Source organism: Xiphophorus maculatus, chromosome 13, assembly GCF_002775205.1.
Source record: "Xiphophorus maculatus strain JP 163 A chromosome 13, X_maculatus-5.0-male, whole genome shotgun sequence".
NCBI classification, from domain to species: Eukaryota; Metazoa; Chordata; class Actinopteri; order Cyprinodontiformes; family Poeciliidae; genus Xiphophorus; species Xiphophorus maculatus.
In genome coordinates, this window is record NC_036455.1 from 6517230 (window position 1) to 6533777 (window position 16548).

The 16548-nt window shown below is 38.4% G+C and overlaps 2 protein-coding genes across 2 annotated transcripts; both read right to left on the minus strand.

The window, feature by feature from the left end:
* Nucleotides 1-1140: 1140 nt before the first annotated feature.
* On the minus strand, nt 1141-2230 carry LOC111610445 (gastrula zinc finger protein XlCGF8.2DB-like). The gene has a single exon (XM_023344671.1). It carries the CDS (start codon nt 2110-2112, stop codon nt 1141-1143), a length of 972 nt encoding a protein of 323 aa, XP_023200439.1. The 5' UTR covers nt 2113-2230.
* Nucleotides 2231-7913: 5683 nt separating this feature from the next.
* Nucleotides 7914-9690, minus strand: LOC111610431 (gastrula zinc finger protein XlCGF57.1-like). The gene has a single exon (XM_023344645.1). The coding sequence runs from the start codon at nt 9566-9568 to the stop codon at nt 7943-7945; it is 1626 nt and encodes a 541-aa protein (XP_023200413.1). The 5' UTR covers nt 9569-9690; the 3' UTR covers nt 7914-7942.
* Nucleotides 9691-16548: the final 6858 nt, after the last annotated feature.

Consider the following 16548-nt stretch of genomic DNA (forward strand, 5'->3'; position numbering starts at 1 on the left):
ACTCAACAACTGAGATGGATGTGGGAAGTTTGAACCGGAAACCCATCAGTTACAGGAACCACAGTGGCTACAACCAGTATAGCTGTAGTACCACCATCTACTGGGTTCAAGGATCAGGCACAACATACACTACAGGAAAACTCAAAACTTTTAATGTTAAATGAAATGTTACACGTTTATTTCTTTCTAAAATACATATAAACATAAAAATAGTTTCAACATTAAAATACAGTAATCTAAATGCTGCAGCAGAACAGATTAAAAAATTACAGCTAAAACAAGAGAAAAAAGCAAAATATTAAAAATAATTACATGTACTTTGTGCAATCAATGCATGAAAATTAGTTTGCGGTGAATTTTGCATTTCTTTAAAGTACAAATGATTTTTTTTATTTGAATAGATTTTAATTAGGTAGAGTAAAACTGGTTAACATAATTTGAAAGAAATGAAATCAGATTCAATCTCATTTTACATTAAACACAAAATTAACACAAATACTGTTTTGTAGAATTTTTTTTAAAACACTCAACCATTATATACATTCTATTGTTGATTTAAAAAACTACAAAAATAAACCCCACTCACTCTCTATGGTACAGAATAATACAAATCAATCCCTCAAGTCCAATCATGTGAGAATGTTCTGGAAGGGAGTCCATGTCCGGTCAAACTCTGTTAATGCATGAAATAGTCAGTGGGCCCCCAAGCCTCTTCATCTATCAGCATCAGTACTGGCACTCCTCAGGGCTGTGTGCTGAGCCCTCTGCTCTTCACGTTGTACACACACAACATACAGTTTGACATAAACAGTATGTTAATACAATAGCATACAGTTTATCATTATTGTTTTTTGATACAGAATATACCAGAAAAATAAAACATCAATGAAGGAAAATGTGTCATGGTTGAACATCTCTAAGTATCCAAATGTGAAGATCAAAATGATCACATTTAACAAATACAACACAGGACATTTATGGAACATACTTCTACAGCTTTTCAACTGTGTGACGCGTCATGTGCTGAGTTAAACACTGTTTATGACTAAAACTTTTTAAACATGTCACACATGAAAACGGCTTTTCACCAGTGTGAATCCTCATGTGCTTAGTTAAATCCTGTTTTCGAATAAAACTTTTTCAACAGTTCACACATGAAAACGGCTTTTCACCAGTGTGAATCATCATGTGCCGAGTTAAATGCTGTTTTTCACTAAAACGTTTTCCACAGTTCACACATGAAAACGGCTTTTCACCAGTGTGAATCATCATGTGCTGAGTTAAATGCGTTTTTTGACTAAAGCTTTTTCCACAGTTCACACATGAAAACGGCTTTTCACCAGTGTGAATCCTCATGTGCTGAATTAAATTTTGTTTCTGACTAAAACTTTTTCCACAATTTCCACATGAAAACGGCTTTTCACCAGTGTGAATCCTCATGTGCTGAGTTAAATCCGGTTTTCGAATAAAACTTTTTCCACAGGTCACACATGAAAACGGCTTTTCACCAGTGTGAATCATCATGTGCCGAGTTAAATGCTGTTTTTCACTAAAACGTTTTCCACAGTTCACACATGAAAACGGCTTTTCACCAGTGTGAATCATCATGTGCCGAGTTAAATGCTGTTTTTCACTAAAACGTTTTCCACAGTTCACACATGAAAACGGCTTTTCACCAGTGTGAATCATCATGTGCTGAGTTAAAGCCGGTTTATAACCAAAACTTTTTCCACAGTTCACACATGAAAACGGCTTTTCACCAGTGTGAATCCTCATGTGCCGAGTTAAATCGTGTTTTTGACTAAAACATTTTCCACAATTCACACATGAAAACGGCTTTTCACCTGTGTGAATCATCATGTGCTGAGTTAAAACATGTTTTTGAGTAAAACGTTTTCCACAGGTCACGCATGAAAACGGCTTTTCACCAGTGTGAATCCTCATGTGCCGAGTTAAATCGTGTTTTTGACTAAAACTTTTTCCACAATTCACACATGAAAACGGCTTTTCACCAGTGTGAATCATCATGTGCTGAGTTAAAACATGTTTTTGAGTAAAACATTTTCCACAGGTCACACATGTAAACTGCTTTTCACCCGTATGAGTTCTCATATGAGCATCAAAAACAGATTTGAAAGCCAAACGCTTTTCACAGATGACACTTGAGAAAGGTTTTCTTCTTTCTTGTTTTTTTTTCTCGGCTTCAGCAGCTTCCTGGAAGATGTCTTGGTTCCTGTTTGGTTCTGATTCAGTGTGGTCTGTTTGCTCATCAACAGGAACCACCATGCAGGTATCAGTCTCCTGTTTTAATTCAATCTGTTCTTCAGCCTGACTGCAGTAAACTTCTTCCTCTTCCACTTTTATCTGCTGGTGTTTTAGATCCTCCTGCTCTTCTTTTATCTGATGATTTTCAGGCTCTTCCTGTTCTTGTTTCACCTGCAGAGGTTCCAAGTCCTCCTGGTCCAGAGTGGATCTCCTCTCCAGGTAATAAATGTTACACTGCAGGCAATCTGGACAAGAAAACAGAGGAAAAAAGCAATCGTTATTTTATGGGCTCTTTGCACCTCAGCTTCCGCGTTCGGGGAAAAGCGGCTCAATCTTTTCCGATCTATTGAAAAAGGCTCTTTCCACTGGGTGTTTGCAGGGCTTGACCAAGGTAACAATTAATGATGAACATCGATCCGAAGCCCCGACAATAAGCTGGATAAAGGTTTTAACATGTTCGCCTCGTTATACACAGATACGAAGGTGAGTTTTACTTTCTTTAAACTTTGTGGCTAACATTAGCTTTAGCTTATGCTAGACATTTGTCTTGTAAAAATGTGCTATTTAAGTATCTAAACATTTTTCATCATTCATTAACGGACAATGTTTTTACCTTGTTTTCAAGTATATTACCTGCGTTTATTGTCGTTAGTGTCAGAGACCAAGTAACGGGGGATTTTACGGTTCAGGCTTTTTGCTTCTGAAGCCTGAGGAACAACAAGCCCATAGCTTAACAGTAGAGCAGCTCTGGTGTCAGAGTTCTAGTTCAGCTGACTGTTCAGGTTTAAAGTTGTTGCTTTTAGAAAAATATGGCCGTGTTCCTTAAGGTCTCTGTGTTATTTCGCTTTATTAGTTTTGCATGCTTCTTGTGAAGCAGGACTGTGTTTACAGCAGTGTGTTCAGGCGGATCAGTAGCTCGGCTGTCTGGCTCTGGTCTGCTCTCTCATTCCCATAAACTCTCTTTCAGGCTGAATACAGAAGTGATTCCATGGAAATAACACAGGAGGCTCCTTTACCTTCTTTAGGCTGAAGAAGTTGATCCGGAGTGAAGTGAAGGCTGTAAACTTTGCTGTGCGATGTTAGCTTTAACTGGTAGCGACAAATATTCACAAGCCACCGTCTTCTTAATTCAGGACAGCTTGGAAATCCATGAAAACTTAAAAGCCCATTATATTAGGAAGACAGCAATGTTCATAGTATTGTTTTATTTGCTTCTGAAATAAGACTTTGTCTTTTCTAGCTGTCATGGTAACTCAAAGCGGAAAAAAAAGAGCCGCATTTGCGCATGCGGTTGTGATGTCAGCGCAGCAGGTGCAAAGAGCCAAATGAAGTAAATGGGAGAAATCGTTCATTGTTTACGACAGAAATGAAAAAAATGAAAAAACCCACACCGAAAAATTTAAGAGCGTAGACAGAGAGACAGATCAGGCGACAAATCCAGCTGACAATTGGAGAATTCTCAAATGTACAGATATTAAATATTTTTTATTTATTATAAAATTAATAATAGTTGCCAATGTTGTTAATATTTACTAGTAAATTTTATTATTTCAAGATATTACTTAACTTGGAACTATCATTACTTTTATTTGTGTTAAAATTTGATTTTAATTCACTTTATATTTTTGGGGTTTATTTACAGAGTGTGGGGCATCACTATTCAGAGATGCAATGAGTTTATAGCAGTTGTTTCACCATGTCTGTAGTTCTGACATTCTGCCATCACTGTGGTTCTAAAGAGCAGCTCAGAGAGGCAGACAAAATTCTGTCTATTTTGAGTCTAAGCAGCAGTTATTTTGAGGTGTAGAACAATAGGTGCCTGCCATGCAATGCATAGAGATTGCATCCCTATGCATTGCTATGGGCAGGCCCCAAATAGGCAACGTGAAAACAACATGAAGCTTTACAATGAATAAACAAGTAAAAGATGTTTGTGATTCTGATACATAAATTCTGATTAATCTGGTTGTATGAAACAATGGCTGGATCCAAAAGAAACTAGAAACAAATAGAAAAGAGGGTTGTGATTGGCTTGTTACTCGCTATGTCACCAGGGACAACGATTTATTACTAAAAAATAAAAACTTTAACTGCTCAGGTTTAGGTGAGTTCTCTGTCTTACCCGCTTCATTACTCAACACATCATTAATGTAAAGTCTGATCTTTGTTATTTGCTTGTCAAACTGGAAAAAATAAACTATAAAAGCAATTTTCAAGTTTTTTGGACATTGAACTTCTTTTACCTTCGTACGAAGCATCACCTCAGTGCAGCAGTGGCTTGTTGACTGAACTTTTATAGGATGTTTGGTTTGACAAACAATCGCCACTACAATTTATTTATTACAAATTATTACATTTTACAGCTACTAACACACTATTATTGTTTCATGCTGTTTGCTTTACTAACCTTGCGATGCATTGTTCACATTTCTCCTGTTTTCAAAAGTAAGTTTGATTAGTTAAAGGAGGAAAAGCCATAAAAGGTCATTTTATTTCTACATCAATAAGCCATTTTCACAGCGTAATTGTGATTCCTGCGTTCATTTACCGGTTAACAAAACATTTATACGGGAAAAGAACATTTACTAAAATGATCCTCATACAGAAAGGTGCAGACATTTAGACCTTAACCTGCATCCAAACGCTGGTGGTTCCTACCTATTCGGTGTAAGATTATCTGGGGCCTCCGGGAGAAATCCAGCAGTCTGCGATGATCATCCATCTCTTCCTCCGACTTGACGATGATTTCTTTAAACTCTGTGAATGTTTCTTCAGCAGCAATTAACGGCTCGTTGATAAACTCGTTTAGAGAAACAGTCGAACATTCAACCAAACAGACCATGCGCCATTTTCTTTGTCTTCTTCTTCTTCATGGATTTACTGGCGGTTGGCAACAAACTTTTAGCAGCATTACCGCCACTTACTGGTATGGAGTGTGGTTCGTGATGATCTATCTATCTATCTATCTATCTATCTATCTATCTATCTATCTATCTATCTATCTATCTATCTATCTATCTATCTATCTATCTATCTATCTATCTATCTATCTATCTATCTATCTATCTATCTATCTATCTATCTATCTATCTATCTATCTATACAAAATAAATAAATAAAAAATAAACCATTCTAATATAAAATGTTCTATTGTTTCATATCTTCTACAGTAATTATATCTATTATATCTTTAGATTTTTCACTGAGTTGTCTTATCATTCTATACCAAATTTGATCTTTACCTGGTGCTGTATTTTTTGCCTTCTTAATGCATAATTCATTTCAGCTTTTGTAAACTCAACATTTAACAAATTATTTATTTCTTCAACACCCTGTAATACATCTTTATATTTAAGTTTTGTATTTTCTCTCCCTTTTCTTCCCTCTTCACTAGGATTATTTGAACTGTGAATTTTACTAAATGTTCTTGCCAATATTTCAACTTCATCTTAATCTTTTATTACATTTGTATGATCAATTTTTAATGTAACATATTCGTGTAGCGGGTGGAGATGATAAAACTGATGATGCCAGTGAAAACGTGAGGCGGTTGGGAGATTCGCTTTGTAGTTCGGGCACGAAAGCTGATGGCGGCGAGCGACGATGTGGAATCGCTTGCGGGGATAAAACCTGGGGAAACAGGTTACGGCGAAGGAACAGATTTCATGGAATGCTGGAGATTCGAGCTGCTGAGATGGAGGCTGAAACTGAACCAACTGTGAAGAAGATTCCCCCCAAAAAGCTATGCCCAACGGGCTAAATTAGAATGGTTTGAATGATTCCGCAGCTGGTGGTCCTGGTTCTGGTTGGTTGTTTGGAGCTCTGTGTGTGCGGAATGCAAGGGGGTGCATGGCGTACATTTTTGTTTTGTTTATTTTGACATTGGGTGAGTGGGTTTGAATGTCTGGGTGTTACGTGACTGTCCATGAAACCTGTTCAACTGGAACTGTCTCTGAGCCACGGAGTGACCACGGTGTGTGATGAGTTCTATATATATTGTGAGGGCTTGCAGCTCCAAGTCAGATCTCACTGCAGCTCTGTGCTATGTGTATTGTTCTCTGTCTGCAGACGAAATAAAGCTTTGCTCTTTGCCATTTGCCAGAGTCTCTGTCTGACCTGTTATCACACAGATTTTTTGTCTACATGGGTTTGAATGTCTGGGTGTACACATGAGAATGGGAACATGTGATCTTGTCTCTGTGTGCCTGGTCTGTCTGTCAGGTTTGGTCTCTGGCTCCCTCCTCTCTGTGATCACCTTTATATCAAGTTGGGTGAGAGGAGGGGGCCCCTATAAAACTTTTTTCTCACCTTTCTTTTCTCTCCTGCTTTCTTCTCCGTCTCATTACAATTTAATAAAATAAACCCAAAGCAGTTTCTAATAAAGTTTCATGTAATTATATCAGGGGGAAGCCATAATGGTCCACTTGTGCAAGTCTTTAGGGCTTAACCTTGGTACTCGACAATGCTGAGTGTCACACTGTCAGACAGGACAAGCTCAATACAAAACACAACAAAAAGACAAAATGCAAGTGTTCAGTCAATGGTAAATGTATGTATAGCGATTTATCTAGTGCAGAGGATGCCAAAGTGCTTTACATGCTGATGGTGGTAAGCTACATTGTAGCCCAGCTGCCCTAGGGCAGACTGACAGAAGCTGCTACACAATCGGCGCCATCGGACTTCTGACTAACAGCAGGCAAGGCAGGTTTGGTGCCTTGCTCAAGGACTCAACAACTGAGATGGATGTGGGAAGTTTGAACCGGAAACCATCAGTTACAGGAACCACAGTGGCTACAACCAGTATAGCTGTAGTACCACCATCTACTGGGTTCAAATATAAGGCACAACATACACTAAAGGAAAACTCAAAACTTTTAATGTTAGATAAAATGTTACATGTTTATTTCCTTCTAAAATACATATAAACATAAAAATAGTTTCAACATTAAAATACAGTAATCTGAATGCTGCAGCAGAACAGATTAAAATATTACAGCTAAAACAAGAGAAAAAAGCAAAATATTAAAAATAATTACATGTACTTTGTGCAATCAATGCAGAAAAATTAGTGTGCGGTGAATTTTGCATTTCTTTAAAGTACAAATGATTTTTTTTTATTTGAATAGATTTTAATTAGGTAGAGTAAAACTGGTTAACATAATTTGAAAGAAATGAAATCAGATTCAATCTCATTTTACATTAAACACAAAATTAACACAAATACTGTTTTGTAGATTTTTTTTAAAACACTCAACCATTATATACATTCTATTGTTGATTTAAAAAACTACAAAAATAAACCCCACTCACTCTCTATGGTACAGAATAATACAAATCAATCCCTCAAGTCCAATCATGTGAGAATGTTCTGGAAGGGAGTCAATGTCCGGTCAAACTCTGTTAATGCATGAATTAGTCAGTGGGCCCCCAAGCCTCTTCATCTATCAGCATCAGTACTGGCACTCCTCAGGGCTGTGTGCTGAGCCCTCTGCTCTTCACGTTGTACACACACAACATACAGTTTGACATTATTGTTTTTTGATACAGAATATACCAGAAAAACAAAACATCAATGAAGGAAAATGTGTCATGGTTGAACATCTCTAAGTATCCAAATGTGAAGATCAAAATGATCACATTTAACAAATACAACACAGGACATTTATGGAACATACTTCTACAGCTTTTCAACTGTGTGACGCATCATGTGCTGAGTTAAACTAAATTTTCGACTAAAAGTTTTCCCACAGGTCACACATGAAAATGGCTTTTCACCAGTGTGAATCCTCATGTGCTGAATTAAATTTTGTTTTTTACAAAAACTTTTTCCACAATTTCCACATGAAAACGGCTTTTCACCAGTGTGAATCCTCATGTGCTGAGTTAAATCCTGTTTTCGAATAAAACTTTTTCCACAGGTCACACATGAAAACGGCTTTTCACCAGTGTGAATCATCATGTGCAGAGTTAACTTCCGTTTTTCACCAAAACTTTTTCCACAGTTCACACATGAAAATGGCTTTTCACCAGTGTGAATCATCATGTGACGAGTTAATTCCTGTTTTTGACGAAAACTTTTTCCACAGGTCACGCATGAAAACGGCTTTTCACCAGTGTGAATCATCATGTGCTGAGTTAAAGCCGGTTTTTGACTAAAAGTTTTTCCACAGTTCACACATGACAACAGCTTTTCACCAGTGTGAATTCTCATGTGCTGAGTTAAAGTCGGTTTATGGCTAAAACTTTTTCCACAGGTCACGCATGAAAACGGCTTTTCACCTGTGTGAATCATTATGTGCCGAGTTAAAGTCGGTTTATGACTAAAACGTTCTCCACAGGTCACACATGAAAACGGCTTTTCACCTGTGTGAATCATCATGTGCTGAGTTAAAGCCAGTTTATATCCAAAACTTTTTCCACAGGTCACGCATGAAAACGGATTTTCACCTGTGTGAATCATCATGTGCAGAGTTAAAGCCGATTTATGCCTAAAACTTTTTCCACAGGTCACACATGAAAACGGCTTTTCACCGGTGTGAATCATCATGTGGTCAGTTAATAGCGGTTTTTGACAAAAACTTTTTCCACAGTTCACACATGAAAACGGCTTTTCACTAGTGTGAATCATCATGTGCCGAGTTAAATGCAGTTTTTGAATAAAACTTTTCCCACAGGTCACACATGAAAATGGCTTTTCACCAGTATGAATCCTCATGTGCTCAGTTAAATTGTATTTTCCACTGAAACTTTTTCCACAGGTCACGCATGAAAATGACTTTTCACCAGTGTGAATCATCATGTGCTTAGTTAAATGATGTTTTTGAAGAAAACTCTTTCCACAGGTCACACATGAAAATGGCTTTTCACCAGTGTGAATCATCATGTGCCGAGTTAAATGCAGTTTTTGAATAAAACTTTTCCCACAGGTCACACATGAAAATGGCTTTTCACCAGTATGAATCCTCATGTGCTTAGTTAAATGCAGTTTTTGAATAAAACTTTTCCCACAGGTCACACATGAAAACGGCTTTTCACCAGTATGAATCATCATGTGCTCAGTTAAACTCTGTTTTCGATTAAAACTTTTCCCACAGGTCACACATGAAAACGGCTTTTCACCAGTATGAATCATCATGTGCTCAGTTAAACTCTGTTTTCGATTAAAACTTTTCCCACAGGTCACACATGAAAACGGCTTTTCACCAGTATGAATCATCATGTGCTCAGTTAAACTCTGTTTTCGATTAAAACTTTTCCCACAGGTCACACATGTAAACTGCTTTTCACCCGTATGAGTTCTCATATGAGCATCAAAAACAGATTTGAAAGTCAAACGCTTTTCACAGATGACACTTGAGAAAGGTTTTCTTCTTTCCTGATTTTGGTCCTCAGCTTCAGCAGCTTCCTGGAAGATGTCTTGGTTCCTGTTTGGTTCTGATTCAGTGTGGTCTTTTTGCTCATCAACAGGAACCACCATGCAGGTATCAGTCTCCTGTTTTAATTCAATCTGTTCTTCACCCTGACTGCAGTAAACTTCATTCTCTTCCACTTTTATCTGCTGGTGTTTTAGATCCTCCTGCTCTTCTTTTATCTGATGATCTTCTGGCTCTTCCTGTTCTTGTTTCACCTGCAGAGGTTCCAACTCCTCCTGGTCCAGAGTGGATCTCCTCTCCTGGTAATAAATGTTACACTGCAGGCAATCTGGACAAGAAAACAGATTAAAAAAGCAATCGTTATTTTATTGAAGTAAATGGGAGAAATCGTTCATCGTTTACGACAGAAATGAAAAGAATGAAAAAACCCCCACACCGAAAATTTTAAGAGCGTAGACAGAGAGACAGATCAGGCGACAAATCCAGCTGACAATTGGAGAATTCTCAAATGAACGGATATTAAATATTTTTTATTTATTATAAAATTAATAATAGTTGCCAATGTTGTTAATATTTACTAGTAAATTTTATTACTTAAAGATATTACTTAATTTGGAACTATCATTACTTTTATTTGTATTAAAATTTGATATTAGTTCACTTGAATTTTGGGGTTTATTTACAGAGTTTATTTGTAGGTTAATAATTGTTTAGTTTTTGTTGCTTTGTGTTTGTTATTTACTTTTGTAAGTTAGACATTAAGAACTGTGGGTCCATTTTCTGTAAGTATAGGGACTGGTATAGGACCAGCATGCACTGGGTTTTGACCAGAGCAGGAGAGGAAACAATGAAAAGTAGTGATGGTAAGATGCAGCTTCATGAAGCCCTGAGGAACTCCATCCAATCATTCGACTCATGAGCCGATGCACCGCGGTGCTTCATTTGCTCTACTGTGACATCAACTGGACAATATATGTAAAATAGAAAATTCCTGAAGAAATTTAACCGGGGCCTGCCAATGTGTGTCCGTCGGTTTGGACCCAGCGTTCTGATGCTAAAAATTAGCATCAATGCTAAAGAAAGCTGCAATCATATGAGGAGAATGACCAGAATGTTTACTAACATGTACTTGCACCATTCAGTATGATAAAGTAAGTGTATCAGCTGAAATTAGCCGAAATGCTAATGTTAGCATGAATGCTGTCAGTAGCATGTGGGGCATCACTAGCATGTTGTCTGTACTTTACTTACTCCATTCGGTATACTAAACATGGCTAATAAGTAAGAAAATTAGCTAATAGCTTATTTAAGCTAAAAGACTAATGCAGCAAAGATATTAGCAAAGATAATGCAGGCTAACATTATTTCACTGCTGATGGTAGTGCACTAACCTTAGAAGAATATTAAGGCTTTTATTTTGAAATCTTCAGGAAGCTTCATATTAAATGGCCGTACTAATTCAATGTGTATTCAATGTGAATGCTGTCAGTAGCATGTGGGGCATCTCTATTCAGAGATGCAATGAGTTTATAGCAGTTGTTTCACCATGTCTGTAGTTCTGACATTCTGCCATCACTGTGGTTCTAAAGAGCAGCTCAGAGAGGCAGACAAAATTCTGTCTATTTTGAGTCTAAGCAGCAGTTATTTTGAGGTGTAGAACAATAGGTGCCTGCCATGCAATGCATAGAGATTGCATCCCTATGCATTGCTATGGGCAGGCCCCAAATAGGCAACGTGAAAACAACATGAAGCTTTACAATGAATAAACAAGTAAAAGATGTTTGTGATTCTGATACATAAATTCTGATTAATCTGGTTGTACGAAACAATGGCTGGATCCAAAAAAAACTAGAAACAAATAGAAAAGAGGGTTGTGATTGGCTTGTTACTCGCTATGTCACCAGGGACAACGATTTATTACTAAAAAATAAAAACTGTAACTGCTCAGGTTTAGGTGAGTTCTCTGTCTTACCCGCTTCATTACTCAACACATCACTAATATAAAGTTTGATCTTTGTTATTTGCTTATCAAACTGGAAAAATAAACTATAAAAGCAATTTTCAAGTTTTTTGGACATTGAACTTCTTTTACCTTCGTACGAAGCATCACCTCAGTGCAGCAGTGGCTTGTTGACTGAACTTTTATAGGATGTTTGGTTTGACAAACAATCGCCACTACAATTTATTTATTACAAATTATTACATTTTACAGCTACTAACACACTATTATTGTTTCATGCTGTTTGCTTTACTAACCTTGCGCTGCATTGTTCACATTTCTCCTGTTTTCAAAAGTAAGTTTGATTAGTTAAAGGAGGAAAAGCCATAAAAGGTCATTTTCTCTCTACATCAATAAGCCATTTTCACAGCGTAATTGTGATTCCTGCGTTCATTTACCGGTTAACAAAACATTTATACGGGAAAAGAACATTTACTAAAATGATCCTCATACAGAAAGGTGCAGACATTTAGACCTTAACCTGCATCCAAACGCTGGTGGTTCCTACCTATTCGGTGTAAGATTATCTGGGGCCTCCGGGAGAAATCCAGCAGTCTGCGATGATCATCCATCTCTTCCTCCGACTTGACGATGATTTCTTTAAACTCTGTGAATGTTTCTTCAGCAGCAGTTAACGGCTCGTTGATAAACTCGTTTAGAGAAACAGTCGAACATTCAACCAAACAGACCATGCGCCATTTTCTTTGTCTTCTTCTTCTTCTTCTTTGGGATTTTATGACTGTCGTTCATTCATGTCATTGCATTACCGCCACCTTGTGGATCTTACGATCATCACGTTCATTTAAATGTGCGGTGCTGGTGGTCGAGTGTAAATGACTTTTAACGGGTTTTTCTACTTGAATTTTCTACCGGTATTTTAATAATAGTTTGTATTTATTTATTTTTTAGCTCTCAGGATTGAAGGTGGTGCGTTTGGCCCAGATGGTGGCGCCTCCTGTTGCTGTGGCTGTCCCGTGATCAACATAAATCGATGGAGGGAAATCCAACGAGTGTTTGTGACGTCACGGTGTTTGGTGATTCTTTGCTCGGGAGCCTCCGATCCAGAACCTGTCAGCACCTACCGCCAAGCCTCGGCAACTCAGCTTAATTTTTCTAACTCCTTCTTATCTACATAGAGGTATTATTTAATTTTACTGCTTTTATTTTAATAAATTATTATAACTTTGAAACAGCGTCTATTGCAAAAACGTGCCTGTGCCCTAAATCAAATCCTGGGTGGAATCCCAGGTGGCGTTGTTGGCAACAAACTAAATAATTGTGTATTTTTACCATCGATTGCCTCACTAATATTTATTTAGCTAATGTTAGCTTATACACTCTTTCTACTGCACTAGATGGGTTAAATGCTATTACTCTCTTTAATACTGAAATTATTCAATATATGACCTTATACTTTACCTTTGCAAGCATTTCTGTGCAACATTTAAAGTTTTAAGCAGGGATGTTGGTACTGATTTTAGGTTATTCAGTTTAGCTGACAGGTTTGCACTGTTTAACTTTTTTCTGCTGCTTCTACTCATTTCATTTCAGCAAGTGTTCTGCAGTTGAACTCAAATGTTTCTACAATTTTCAGCAGTAACATTCAGCACTAACACGACATTTTCACAGGAAAGGCAAATGTTCTACTTACTTTCTAAGACACTAATAATATATCTATGTGTGGAGGTTAAATTAGTTCCAGCATTAGAAACATGGTAATCTATAATAGAAAACAGCTGCAGCAGAACAGAGACAAATATAACTAAAACAAAAGACACAACAAATTATTGAAGAAAATATTCAACCATATTTTCTACAATCAAGAAAAATTAATGCATGAAAATTAATTTATAGTGAATATTTCATTTTCTATAGAGTAAAACTTTTTAAAAAATTTCTTCATAAAGCTTTTACATAGTTAGAGTTAGACTGGTTAATATAATTTGAAACAAATAACAGCATAAGTTGCAATATCATCTTGTTTCAAAGAGAAACCTATCAAAGATTTTATTGTATATATGTTTGAGAATGCACAACCATTAATGAAAATGTTCAATTAGAGCTAATAAACAGAGGTGAATAAATTGATTATAACTTTTCTATCAATTATAAATATTATAATTGTATAACCTTGTTTAAGAACTGATTTCCTAAAATGACTTATGACAAAATAAATTGTCACATGGTGACATGACTACTTCAGTAACTAACCCGTATTTGGCTTGGACAGATCTGGCCCAGGTGAGGCATGCCTCATGTGAACCGTGCCATCACTGCCAGATCTTTCCTGAGTCTGGCTGACATCCAATTTGCCATGCCAGAGGTTTGCCAGATGTGTCAGCAGAATGCCAGATCCGGTTCAGGTCGGTCTGCTGTGTGGGAACCGGCGAAGGCTCGCTCCTCTGGTCACCGTTTGCTCGATTACCTGTCCGCCCTCCAACACCACCTCCACCAGCGATCTACACCAAACTCTGAGACTCCACACGCCACCAACAAGCAGCCTCGACTCCAGCAGCCCCCACCGCTTCTTCCTCCCTGGCAGGTTAACTGCATTTCATCAAGTAAGTAATTAAATCCTCTCCTTCAGTCTCAATTCAAGAACGCAGACTCACCATTCACCTTTCCCTCCTCCAGGATGCAGTCGATCCTATACAGTGGACTCCGGGACAAGATTCACATTTCATTCAATTCTCTGGACAAAATAAACTGTATTGAACTGATTCACCGGCTTCATGTTTGTTCTGTATGTGGGTCAAGCGGATCAATCCCCTCATGACAGAAATTATGCTTTAACCCTCAGATTTTAACAAATGTAACTTTATATCAACATTACATTTTTTATGGCTTTCTTTTTATTTGTCTAAAAGAAGAAAATCTGGATTTATACACATAATTGCTCGACTCTGGAGAACCTGGCCGTCCTGTGGGACATTGTTGCTGGTACGGGTCTAGGTTTTGGGCATCTGGGGTCTGTGGCCCTCATCTGGGGAGGGACATTAGTGACTCTGTGAATGACTTCTGGCGGCAGCATGTGGTGAGTTTGGGGTTCCTTACAGCTTGAGATGGGTTACTGGCATGGTGGCCGTATTGTTCCTGGGGTAGTCTTGGGATTCTGGGGGCGTATTTTCCCTGGATCCTGGCTGAAACCTGAGACTTGGGTTCTGATCAGTATGTAGTCTGGATTTGGGGCCGGTTCATGCACTGCATGTTTGCACTGTAAATGTTCAACATGGTTTTGGGCTCTTTATGCCACGTCTTGTCCTCAGTTGTGAGGTGGATTGCAGTGGGGTGGTGGTGGTCCTGTGTCTGGATGATCCAGCAGTCTCTGTGTGAGCCTGTCTCTGTGTGGGTCTGTCAGGGTTGGGGTCGCTGAGCTCTCATTATGTTGGACTTCACAACAACCATCGTCTTGTACCAGGTTAGGATTGGCTTTTTTATTTATCACTTGGCGGCTGGGATGTTTATGGACCTGTGAGGGGCTGCTTCCTTTTTCACAGTTGGTGCGTTGGCTTTTCTGTAGCATCCTTCCTACTGGTGGTGTAGTCGGCAAGTTGAGAGGCTTGTGTTTTTGGCTTATTTGTGTATGAAGTGGTGAAAGTGCTTGTGTTGGCTGGTGTTTGCATTTTGATTGGCCCCTTTTTTTGGGTCTGGTATCGTTTGCTGTCTGTCTGTCTTGGTGTTGGTATGGGGTGTGATTTATTGCTTTGCTAGGCTATCTATGGCCACAGCCTGGTGCTGGGCTGGGATTCAGGGCTGTGGGTGGTATTCTTGTTCTGGATATTGCGCTGAGCTGGCTGGTCGGTCCATTTCTTGGGTTGGGGTTCTATAATTTAACGCAGTGCCCTGTATGTCTGCTGGATCTTCTTCATTGGGACTAGGTGGATCCTTTGGTTGGCAGGCTGGGTTTGGGAATTGGGATGGGGTTTGGTTTGAATGATTCCTAAGCTGGTGGTCCTGGTTCTGGTTGACTGTTGGATCTCTGTGTATGAGAAATGCAAGTGGGTGTATGGCGTCCATTTTTGTTTTGTTTATTTTGACATTGTCTACATGGGTTTGAATGTCTGGGTGTACACATGAGAATGGGAACATGTGATCTTGTCTCTGTGTGCCTGGTCTGTCTGTCAGGTTTGGTCTCTGGCTCCCTCCTCTCTGTGATCACCTTTATATCAAGTTGGGTGAGAGGAGGGGGCCCCTATAAAACTTTTTTCTCACCTTTCTTTTCTCTCCCGCTTTCTTCTCCGTCTAATTACAATTTAATAAAATAAACCCAAAACAGTTTCTAATAAAGTTTCATGTAATTATATCAGGGGGAAGCCATAATGGTCCACTTGTGCAAGTCTTTAGGGCTTAACCTTGGTACTCGACAATGCTGAGTGTCACACTGTCAGACAGGACAAGTTTAATACAAAACACAACAAAAAGACAAAATGCAAGTGTTTAGTCAATGGTAAATGCATGTATAGCGATTTATCTAGTGCAGAGGATGCCAAAGTGCTTTACATGTTGATGGTGGTAAGCTACATTGTAGCCCAGCTGCCCTAGGGCAGACTGACAGAAGCTGCTACACAATGGGCGCCATCGGACTTCTGACTAACTGCAGGCAAGGCAGGTTTGGTGCCTTGCTCAAGGACTCAACAACTGAGATGGATGTGGGAAGTTTGAAGCAGCAACCCATCAGTTACAGGAACCACAGTGGCTACAACCAGTATAGCTGTAGTACCACCATCTACTGGGTTCAAGGATAAGGCACAACATACACTAAAGGAAAACTCAAAACTTTTAATGTTAAATGAAATGTTACACCTTTATTTCTTTCTAAAATACATATAAACATTAAAATAGTTTCAACATTAAAATACAGTAATCTAAATGCTGCAGCAGAACAGATTAAAATATTACAGCTAAAACAAG